The sequence below is a fragment of the Cyclopterus lumpus genome, chromosome 14, assembly GCF_009769545.1.
Source record: "Cyclopterus lumpus isolate fCycLum1 chromosome 14, fCycLum1.pri, whole genome shotgun sequence".
In the NCBI taxonomy this organism is placed as follows: Eukaryota; Metazoa; Chordata; class Actinopteri; order Perciformes; family Cyclopteridae; genus Cyclopterus; species Cyclopterus lumpus.
In genome coordinates this window covers 3,460,527-3,471,989 of record NC_046979.1, presented here as the reverse complement: position 1 = coordinate 3,471,989, position 11,463 = coordinate 3,460,527, and the positions used below count along the sequence as shown (strand labels likewise).

The following is an 11,463-nucleotide window of genomic DNA, read 5'->3' as shown; positions in this document are numbered from 1 at the left end:
AGCTATTTGTACGTTGATTCGTGTAATAAATGGAGTCTCTCTCAAAGTGTGAATAAAGAATGCCTTATGTTTTCCTTACAGAGTTAATATACATTTTTTAAATGCTTGAGTTTTCCACAAAACGAAAAAAAAAAAAAATCCCAGGCAATTTAATTCTAAATCACTATCACTCAAATTAAGATAATTATATCTTATATAATCTGGTGCTTTGGGGCGTGTTATAACCCCCCCCCCCCCCCCCCCCCCCCCCCCCCCCACCCCCCCCCACTCCCCCCCCCCCCCCCCCCCCCCCCCCCCCCCCCCCCCCACACACACACACACACAATCCTATCTATGGTTAGTTCCCACAAACGTGCCTCGACTTGCGATTTTTCCCGGTGGTCCCTGAAGGCAGCCGCGAGAGGAAGGAAGGAACCCTGGCAACGCTGTCACAAAGCTAAACGTTATCCGCGTTCCTGCTAAACCCTCAACATGCACGCACACGTTCACCGGGGCTCTCCGACGTTTAATATCCACTCCACAGCTTCTTGTTAACGAATTTACAATGGCGTTTTTTAACGAGCCGAGCTAGCGGACGGGTTTTTTTGTGTGTATGTGTGTGTGTTTTTCCGTGGTAGCACACAATCAGTTGAGCGGCTAACCTAGAACGAGTTGTTTTGTTAGCTCGGTTGAACATGGCGATCGTGTCTGGCTCCTGCGCCCGGGTGAACGGGTCCAGAAACGGGCCCTCCGCCTCGGCGGCGACGGCGACGGCCACGCCGTCCGGGTCCGGGGGACAAGCGCAGCCCATGATCGCGGTGTGGGAGTGGCAGGACGACCTGGGCTACTGGCGGCCTTACAGCGGCCAAGTGAGCGCGCACATCGAGCGGTGTTTGGCACCGCGGGGCCCGAGAGGAGGAGGAGGAGGACCCGGCTCTACGAGCATCTGCCTCGGACAATCGGACCCCAGTCTGTCGCCTTATCTCATTGACATACCGAGCTTGAAACAGTTTCGGCAGGACACGGGTGAGCCATTGCTCTCGGCGTGACGTGCACGACATCCACATAAATGTGACGTTTACATTTGGCGTCTTTATTTCTCCCAAACGTTGTGCTTCAAAACCCTAACAGTTATCAGGCCGAGCTAGCTAGCGTAGCATTAGCTAACAGGAGCGCTGTTGTTTTGAAGAGTGTTTACATAGCTGCAAGCTAAGCTAAGCACCTAGGAGGAAGTTCTGACATTTATACAACTCTGTTAGATGAGTGTGTGTTTTCTAACCAACTTATCCACGGGACGTCTCCTTAAACCGTCACGTTAGCTAACGCTTGTGAGAATTAGCATGTTGTTGTTGTTGTTGCTTCTTTGAGTTGATTCGTGCTAACTAGCTAGTTTGACTGAGCTTGTAAATAAACAATGACCTAACGTTAGTTATTATAATGCACGTATAGCAGTCAGTGCTCTTAATAATGTTAATAAACAAGCATATAAAGCAGCAGCATTAGATAAATAACTGATCATATATATATATATATATATATATATGCCCATTATTATTATTATTACTGTATATATAGTATTTATTTATTATATATATTTAATAAACACACATATATATATAATATATATATATATTATTATAATAATAATAATTCATTTAATTTATATAGCGCTTTTTAAGGTACTCAAAGACACTTTACATGTTACATTTCATACACCGTAGACACAGCTACGGGGAGCAATTCAGGGTTAAGTGTCTTGCTCAAGGACACATCGACTCGGTTAGTGATTGAACCGCCAACCCCCTGATTGAAAGATGGACCTGCTAACCACTGACCCATAGTCGCCTCGATATATATATATATATATATATATATATATATATATATATAAAAATAAGGAACTGGGGACTTGTCTTTGTTCCAGCCTCACTTTGGAATTCAAGCATGTGGATTCCTTTTTAACACATGAGGCTTTAATAATGTGGCTTAAATGTGTATTAAGTGACAAATCCTCTTTTCGTTTCCAGGAAAGACCCGGTCAGTACGTCGGTCCCTGTTCGCCCAGTCCTCGGGCCTCGGCAGTGGCGTTTACTGGGAGTGGCTCAACGATGAAGGAGGGTGGACTCCGTATGAGACTCGGACCTCTATCCTTCTGGAGCACAGCTACCAGGCCCGCCAGGGCACGGCGGACTTGGGCCCGCATGGATACAATTACATCGTGGACCTCACGTCTCTAGCCCAGGTGAACAAAGGGACGGGCTTCAGGCGGCAGGTTCGACGGCAGTGCAACCAACCCTACCCGCTGGCCTCCTTGGGCCCCCCAGCCATCCCCTCGGGCCCCGCCTGCTCCTGCCAGCAGTGTTTGAGCCACAGCAGCACAGGACCCATGCCCAGTCGCTCACGGCATTCCTTTTCGTCGGGCAGTCTGAACCGGCCCAGTCTTCAAGTGACGGGGAGGGCCGCCGTGGCTCACCCCACCTCTGTCTACTCGCCATACCCGAGGAGACCCCTCTCTGTGGGGGGGATGTCCTGGGGCAGCCCCTGGCCTCCACCGCCCTCTGGAAGTCAACTGTCTCCGCCGCTCCCGACCAGCTCTACCAGTGCCAACGGGCTGAGGTTGGTCCCTGATGCGTGTGTGTGTGTGTGTGTGTGTGTTGGGTCGAGAGTTTGGTTTGCGGTGCGATACAGTCGGGGTTCGAGCAAAACGACAGCAGAAAGATTTACTCCTGGTGACCTGAAAGAATTGCATGTCACAGGCCTTCCACCGCCCTCCCCTCCCCCACCTGCCCCGTCTTTCCTGTCCGTCTCCACTTTGACCTAACTTTTGAAAAACAGGAATGACAAAACCACTATCTGCAGCTCCAGCCCTGCAGCGGTATGTTTGTTATGGCTCTTCTCTCTCTCTCTCTCTCTCTCTCTCTCTCTCTCTCTCTCTCTCTCTCTCTCCTCGTCGGCGTCATCCTTCTCTGTTCCCGACGACGCAGAGCGAGCTGGCTTCAAAGATGAGCACGCTCACTGAAGTGGTATAATGACGACGCGGTTCACCAATTCAGCCGGATTTAATGTCGTCTCCGCCAGTGGAAATGAATAATGGGAAGGTGGGGGACGCCGGATGCTTTGTGTCATCAACGCGTCCTCTTTTATTTCTGCAGCTATTGCTCACACTCCTCAATAAGGACCACATGCATTAGGTAGTCTAATAGAGTTTATTTTCACATGCCGGATGCTGGTACGATAGACACTTGCAGGAACATCAAAAAGAATGAAAAGCGGTGTTGTTTTAATTCTCCGTCCAGGGATGTGTTATTCTAGCTCCGTCCCTGTTGTCCAGAGGGCCCTCATGCTGTCAGTGGCACGTTTCCTCCCATTGTGTTACCGAGTCCTCTTATTTGGCCGAGGAGAGAGAGAGAAAAAAAAAACCCATCCGCGGGGGATTTGTGTGCCGCTTGAACGTTTGATCTCACGTCATCGTTTCTTCAAGCCCTCGTGTCGGGGAGGGCGGGACGTCACCGACGTCAACAAACAAAACTAGTCGAACGGGATTAGCGTGGAAACACTCGGATTAGTCGAATGATGAATGTAAACGATTCCTTTTTGCCGATTTTGAATAATTAAATTTGTTAAGAAAACGATGCCAAACATTACACGTGATGTTTTTTTTTTTTAGCGTCGTGAACTCTTTAAACTGCGTTTTCGAAGACTAAAACTGAAAAGTCGACAACAAACAACATTAAATGAGAGTATTTTTCCGGGTTATTAACCGAACATCTTTTGAGTTGTGGACGAATCGAGAACGTTTGAAGACGTCGTCGTATTTTTTTTTTTTGTTGAGAAACGCTTTTCTGACGTTTTTTTTTTAAATAGACCGAATTAGACCAATAGAGGAAAAATCCACAATGGCCGTAATCGTGAGCAGCGATTCAACCGGCCCGGTCTGAATGTTTTGTCCATAATTCTCGGCTAATTCTCGGGCGGGTTTGTTTTCCGCGTCGCGTGGGGCCAAAGCCCCCCCCCTCCCCCCCTCCTCCTCCTCCCTAACGTCACCGTTCTTGGAAACCGAAATGGTCGCAAGTCTTTGTTTGCTTCTCCCTTCTCGCTTCATTGTTGTCCGTTTTTTTTTTACTGACCGGCTGTCTCTGTCCTTTTCCTTTTCCTGTCCTGCAGTGTCCCTTCCATCTCTGTGCAGCTGAATGGATCCACCAGCGTAAGCTCTGCCCTGGCAGGTAAACGGGTCACGAAGCACCTCCCCGGCCGGCGCTCTATTCTGCACCACACCTGTCAGTCAAATGGTTCTCGTTTTTTATTTTAGTCCCCCCCCCCTCTCTTTATTTTGACTCGTGAGTGTGTCGGGTCTGTTTAGGAACAGCAAGCCACAAAATAGCTGAATAAAAAAATTTAAAAAAGACTTTAAGAGACAAAACAAGTGAGAGAAGCTTCCATTTAACGGAGTCTATGAGCTGCTTATCGAAGGCCGTTTGAAGTGTGATGAGCTTCATGTTTTCAGTCTCCATCCCACTCGGCTTCGTGTACAATAGTTTAAGGCTGCGTACAAACACGTTAGGAAAAACATTAATTTGGGTGATTTGCATTCTAAAAATAACTTTAAACACTGAAGGAGGCCGTCCAGACCATAATAACACAACCTTTAAATCCTGATACCGATCCTGTTTTACTACGAGGTCTTCTAGCCAGATTCTGCTCTCACAGCTCGTCCTCAGATATTTAGATTCCTCTAAATAAAAAAAATAAAAAGACAATAAAACATCAGTCTTGGAAAAAAAATAATAAAAAAAAATATATATATATATATATATACACATACACACACACACACACACACACATATATATATATATATATATATATATATATATATATAAAATAAACTGAATTGAACATATTATATTAAATTTAGTGGCGCGTCACAGCCGGTTGTAATCGTTCCAAAACGATCAAACTTGACTTGCAAAGCGAGCGCCTCTCGCCCGCTGCACACGTCTCCAATTAGAACGAGGCTTCTCGGCCGCGATAAGCCGACACAATCGATGCAATCGGCCCCCGCGGGAGCCTCGCGGACCAGGACCTCATTAGCGAGGAGCGCCGCGCCGTGACTCCGGCGAATCGTTTGGGATGGTGAGGTCGGTCATCCGAAATGTACGGTTTTAATGAGCCGGGAAGAGTTTTATCGCCACGACGACGCGAGGTGACGGCCCGACACGCGGCGTCGCTGCTGAACTCCTAAAACCAAAACGATGGTTTTTTCTCCTTTTTTGGAGAAAAGGAAACGGTAATGCGCTGTAATCCGGTGGCGAAGAAACCGACTTGTTTCAATGCAGACGTGCGTCTTAAAGAGAATGAATGCAGCACGAGTGAAAGCAGTGCTGTGTTTAATTAAAAAAACGCGTCTCGCGTTGCCATGGAAGCGTGAACCGTTCCTCGGCTTCCGCCATCGATTCCTCTGTGCAAAAAACAAACAGAACAAACACGTTTATTTATTTTTCACCGGATGTTTGTTTGTGTGTGCGTGAACGTCATCCCTTTTTTGATTTGTTCCTTTCTACTCCTGCATATCCTCCACTTGCTCTCAACCCTCACCTGCTCCCAACCTTGCCCCCCCACCCACCCCCCCACCCTACCCCCCCGCTCCAGGCATGGCCTCCATTTTGATGTCAGCGGTGGGACTCGGCGTGCACTTCACCACTGCCCCCCTCCCTCAGCAGCAGCCGCCTCAGCAGCAGCTTCAGCAGCTTCAGCAGCTTCAGCAGCCTCAGCAGCCTGCTCCCTTCTCGCTTCCTCCGCCTCTCCTCCCCCCGGCCAGCAGGCCCAGCAAGCCCCACAGCAGCAGCAGCAGCAGCAGCAGCAGTTCAGTTAGGAGAGCAAAGAGGCAGCACAGGAGAGGTAGCCCTTCCTCCACCTCTCTCTCTCTCTCTCTCTCCATCCTTCTCTTCTGCTCCATCAGTACCACCTCCAGGCTTGAGGAACATTTCATCCTGCATCACTTTCATGGATCATATTGGGTGCAACACCTGGTGTTTATTTAAAGAGTTCATAGAAGAGTTGACACCGTCGGCCATTTAACCCCCAAAAAGAGGTTGGATTTGAAATATTAAGCTTCGCTTCACTGCTGTTTCTTCATTTCTGCTTCTCCCCCCCCTACCCCTCCATCATCTTACATAAATTACACTCTCCTCCACACACACTCTGACACTTTTAACTTCCTGATATCAACAAACACAAAAAAGTATTTAAGAGACAAAAAAGGTGTTTTTATTCCTGGAAACACATCAGTGAGTTTCTCACCTCGGAGAAAATAGCCAACCTGCTAACCTTTCAAAATACGGAATAATAAAATGGTGCCGTGTGTGTGTGTGTGTGTGTGTGTGTGTGTGTGTGTGTGTGTGTGTGTGTGTGTGTGTGTGTGTGTGTGTGTGTGTGTGTGTGTGTGTGTGTGTGTGTGTGTGTGTGTGTGTGTGTGTGTGTGTGTGTGTGTGTGTGTGTGTGTGTGTGTGTGTGTGTGTGTGTGTGTGTGTGTGTGTGTGTGTGTGTGTGTGTGTGTGTGTGTGTGTGTGTGTGTGTGTGTGTGTGTGTGTGTACGGTAGATGCGTGCATTCAAGTGTGTTTGCAAACTGGACTCTTTTCATTTGCATGTAGCAGAGGAAACATTTTTCATTTTCATTCTTTTGCCTTTTGTTGCAAACGGCATTTTCAGTTCATTCATCACGTTGTTCCTTTTCTCTTTCAGCCTCGGCTCAGAGACCCGAGGACGTGATCCAGCGCTACATGGAGGTCGTTGCCGGCGTGCAGGACGAGGTACACGCGTTGTTGTTTTAGTCCCTTTTTCTAGAGGCAAGGTCGTCTGTTTTTAGGGGTCACGTGTTCAACATAAAGAGAGATTCCCCCCCCCCCCCCCCCCCCGCCTGCAGGACTGCATCATCTGCATGGATCAACTGTCCAACCCGTCCGGCTACGAGACCCAGTCCACGCAGGAGGGGGGGCCGAGCGCCCTGCCAGACACCGTGGGGAAGTTCATCAAGTGTGGACACACGCTGCACATGCGCTGCATGCTGGCCATGTACAACAACGGAACCAAGGTACGGAGGAACGTCTCCTGGTCGCGGGGAACGTGTCGGGCGTCGATATCGGTCCGTATGTATATGATTAATATTTTAGCCCAAACGGGGTTTTTATTTATCGCTGATTGAGAACAGAGCCGTTGTGAGCGAGGAGAACACGAAGCGAACGCCTGGATCGATGAAGACCCGGTCAGATAAGCGGGTTTCCATTGATTGTTTTTCTGAGAGGTTGCGTCTCGCCCTCAGGACGGCAGCCTGCAGTGCCCCTCGTGTAAGACGATCTACGGAGAGAAGACGGGCGCCCAGCCCAAAGGCAAGATGGAGATCTACAGCATCGCCCAGTCGCTACCCGGACACCCGGACTGCGGCACCATCCAGATCATCTACAGCATACCGCCCGGCCTGCAGGTACGTCTGCTCAGGACGCAGGCAACGCAGGCAACGCAGGCAACGCAGGCAACGCAGGCAACGCAGGCAACGCAGGCAACGCAGGCAACGCAGCCAACGCAGGCAACGCAGCCAACGCAGGCAACGCATGAACCATGTGTTTCCTTCACAGGAAGTCAATACAACCACACACGTTAGTTGTCTGTTAATTAGTTGCCTTTAGAGTTAGTTGTCTGTTAGTTTGTTGCCTTTAGAGTTAGTTGTCTGTTAGTTTGTTGCCTTTAGAGTTAGTTGTCTGTTAGTTTGTTGCCTTTAGAGTTAGTTGTCTGTTAGTTTGTTGCCTTTTAGAGTTAGTTGCCGCCTCAGTTAGTTAGTTGCCTTTTAAGTTTGTTGCCTTAAGAGTTAGTTGCCTCTGTTAGTTTGTTGCCTTTAGAGTTAGTTGTCTGTTAGTTTGTTGCCTTTTAGAGTTAGTTGCCGCCTCAGTTAGTTAGTTGCCTTTTAAGTTTGTTGCCTTTAGAGTTAGTTGTCTGTTAGTTTGTTGCCTTTAGAGTTAGTTGTCAGTTAGTTTGTTGCCTTTAGAGTTAGTTGTCTGTTAGTTTGTTGCCTTTTAGAGTTAGTTGCCGCCTCAGTTAGTTAGTTGCCTTTAGAGTTAGTTGTCTGTTAGTTTGTTGCCTTTAGAGTTAGTTGTCAGTTAGTTTGTTGCCTTTAGAGTTAGTTGTCTGTTAGTTTGTTGCCTTTAGAGTTAGTTGTCAGTTAGTTTGTTGCCTTTAGAGTTAGTTGTCTGTTAGTTTGTTGCCTTTAGAGTTAGTTGTCTGTTAGTTTGTTGCCTTTAGAGTTAGTTGCCTGTTAGTTTGTTGCCTTTAGAGTTAGTTGTCTGTTAGTTTGTTGCCTTTTAGAGTTAGTTGCCGCCTCAGTTAGTTTGTTGCCTTTAGAGTTAGTTGTCTGTTAGTTTGTTGCCTTTAGAGTTAGTTGTCTGTTAGTTTGTTGCCTTTAGAGTTAGTTGTCTGTTAGTTTGTTGCCTTTAGAGTTAGTTGTCTGTTAGTTTGTTGCCTTTTAGAGTTAGTTGCCGCCTCAGTTAGTTAGTTGCCTTTAGAGTTAGTTGCCTGTTAGTTAGTTGCCGAGTGGAGAGCGCCTCCAGGTGTCGACGTAGAAACCAAATCACAAATCAAGAATAGTTGCTGATGAGGAACATAAATCAGATTTCTTGAGCCTGACGAGCTCCATAAATGTGATGAATACTGAACTGACTGAGCTTCCTCTTTGGGGAAAACTCTCATTTCCTCCGTCTGTGAACGCCACGCGGCTCGTATCCAATGTCCAATAACCTGAATCGGGTTTGTATTGATCCGGTTCTCCACAATCTAATTATTGCATTGTTCAAACTGGTGTTGAACTCAATGTCTCACCAGTCACCAGTCACGATATGTTCTCCTCCTCTTCCTCCTCTTCCTCCTCCTCCTCTTCCTCCTCCAGGGCTCGGAGCATCCCAACCCAGGACAGCCGTACAGCTGTCGAGGTTTCCCTCGCTTCTGTTTTCTACCCGACAACGACAAGGGCAGGAAGGTGAGAACCGGCACTTTCACGGTTCTCCGTGTTCAATCAATCAATCAATCAATCAATCAATCAATAACTCAACATCCTATTTTGGGCCATTTAAATACAATTTGAATTACTTTTTTCAAATGTATTTTTTTTAAATATTTATTTATTGTACAGTTAGCGTGCCGGTTAGAAGCAATCAGAGGATTGAAAGCGTTCAATTATTATTATCTTAATTACATTTTAGTCTCCTATTTCTCACCCAGTTATTAATTTGTTTTTACCCGTAAATAAAATAAAGAGAACATATTTGTCAGTTTCAGTGCGTCTTCAGGGAATCTAGAAGCAAATTATTCTCCTGGTTTTACTGTTATATATATATATATATTATATTCTTAAAAAAAACAAACAAATGTATTCGGTTCACGGTCACCGCAACAAATAAAAAGACTTAAATAAATAAATAAATAAATAATAAACCGCTCGTCTCTCTGGGGAAAAGGTGCTGGAGCTGCTGAAGGTGGCGTGGATGCGGCGCCTCATCTTCACGGTGGGGACGTCCAGCACCACCGGGGAGCCCGACACGGTGGTGTGGAACGGCGTCCACCACAAGACGGAGATGATGTCCAACATGTCGGGCCACGGCTACCCGGACCCCAACTACCTGGACAACGTCCTGTCCGAGCTGGCGTCTCAGGGCGTGACGGAGGACTGCTTCAAGCCACCGGGCGGCGGCAGCTAGGTCAGCTAGGTCAGCTAGGTCAGCTAGGTCAGAGTTCGAATCCACCTCTTCTGCAACCCGTCTTGTTCTCGAGTTAATTATTCGGAATCCCCCCCCCCCCCCCCTCCCCCCCCCCCTCCCCCCCCCTCCCCCGCACCTCGTAGCGCGCGAGACGCCAGCTGAACAGACATGACGACTGCGTCGGCGCTTTTATTCTCCACGACATTCCTGCTCGCCACGTCTTCCTGGAGGCTGAACTTCATCCCTCTGAGCCTCTTTTACCTTTTCTGGAGTGTGTGTGCGTGCGTGTGTGTGTGTGTGTGTGTGCGCATGTGTGTTGGTTTCCAGCCTCATCTGTATCATCTGCTCACATTGGGGATAACACAAATCTCTCATTAAGCACTTTAGTTCTGACGGTGCGTTTAGGGAGACGTGGGATTTTTAACCCTCTGAACCCCAAGCAGTTTCGGCGAGCGGGGGGGGGGGGGGCGTCGGGGTGTGTGGGGGGGGGGGGGGGGTGGTCCCAGTCCCGGTCACCTTTTTGACCTTTTTTTCACTGCAATATATAAAAAGTCCTGCACTTCTGTGGAAACGGAAAACAAAACACACAAAAAAGAAAACGCACATTGAAAAATTAGAGAAACACTGGAATCCAAACACACACACATACACACGAGTTGTTTACAACAAAGAATAAATAAATAAAGAAAGAAAGAAAGAAAGGAGGTATCCGTGGACCTGTTTACGTCTCACGGCCTCTCAAGCGTCACTGAATCGTGGTCACGTGACTGCCGGTCTCAGCCGAATCAATCACGGCGTCCACGTCGCGCAGCAGCTCAGAACTTTATGTTGTTGTTTTTGTTTACAGCATCTGGTTCAGAGCGAACGGAATGAGAGAACATGTAGAATAAAAAGTTTTTTTGGTTGAAATATCAAGATTTTAAGCTTCGTTTCGTTTTATTCTTTTCTTTCTCTGGCGGCGGCGGTCGTCACACACGAGGTGTTCAGGGACTGTCGGGAAAAGATGGTGTCTTTATTTTTTTTTTAAACGGGGGCGTTTTTTTTTTTTTTTAGTGATTTGTTTAAATAAAACATGCTTTTCTTTTTTTGGGAGGGTTCAGAGGGTTCTGGTTCAGTGGAGCTGTTTCCAAAATTGGGAGGTTATGCAATTAAAGTGTTTCTGCTAAAAAAAACTGAAACACTGAAACTTCTAGTAGCAAAGTGAATATATATGTAACATATATATATATACACAATATATATATATATAAATATATATTATATATAATATATATTATTATAATATATATTATTATAATATATATTTTAAAATATATATTATATATTATAAAATATATATTATATATAATATATATTATTATAATATATATATATATTATAATATATATATATTATAAAATATATATATATATATTATATATAATATATATATATATACATATATAATATATATATAGATAGATAGATTAGCCTGAGGAGAAGAGGCAATACTTAAACTGACGAAAATTTTAAAAAGAAATTAAAAAAAATAAAACTTCACAAACACCGGTGGAGGAGAAACCAGCCGAGTGTGTTTTTTAACTTTTAACCATCTGTTGTAATATGTGACTCCCCGACATGATTCGATAAGCATATAAATAAATATCGACAGTGTGACAATCAAGGTCATCGAACTCGAAGCCGTGGCGAGCATGTTGATGCCCCGCCCCCCTCGCCTCACTTCCTGTGTTATTTTGACGTGTA

At 46.2% G+C, this 11,463-nt stretch overlaps 1 protein-coding gene across 2 annotated transcripts; it reads left to right on the top strand.

Annotated features, from left to right (window-relative positions):
* Window positions 1–351: 351 nt before the first annotated feature.
* On the top strand, window positions 352–10,631 carry dtx2 (deltex 2, E3 ubiquitin ligase). 2 transcript variants are annotated; one of them, XM_034549476.1, is made up of 9 exons: window positions 352–1,005; window positions 2,007–2,595; window positions 4,144–4,202; window positions 5,629–5,877; window positions 6,722–6,789; window positions 6,903–7,070; window positions 7,299–7,460; window positions 8,913–9,002; window positions 9,481–10,631. In XM_034549476.1, exons 1-9 carry the CDS (start codon window positions 675–677, stop codon window positions 9,718–9,720), a joined length of 1,956 nt encoding a protein of 651 aa, XP_034405367.1. In that variant the 5' UTR covers window positions 352–674; the 3' UTR covers window positions 9,721–10,631. The 2 variants fall into 2 exon arrangements, with proteins under 2 accessions (XP_034405367.1, XP_034405368.1); XM_034549477.1 differs by lacking the exon at window positions 5,629–5,877 and having other exon boundaries at window positions 354–1,005; window positions 9,481–9,807.
* Window positions 10,632–11,463: the final 832 nt, after the last annotated feature.

Excerpts from the sequence above, each read along its gene's own strand:
- dtx2 (XM_034549476.1), top strand. The coding sequence starts at position 675 with ATGGCGATCGTGTCTGGCTCCTGCGCCCGGGTGAACGGGTCCAGAAAC. Across the intron at positions 7,071-7,298 it reads TGTACAACAACGGAACCAAG|GACGGCAGCCTGCAGTGCCC; the intron begins GTACGGAGGAAC and ends TCTCGCCCTCAG. Across the intron at positions 7,461-8,912 it reads GCATACCGCCCGGCCTGCAG|GGCTCGGAGCATCCCAACCC; the intron begins GTACGTCTGCTC and ends TTCCTCCTCCAG.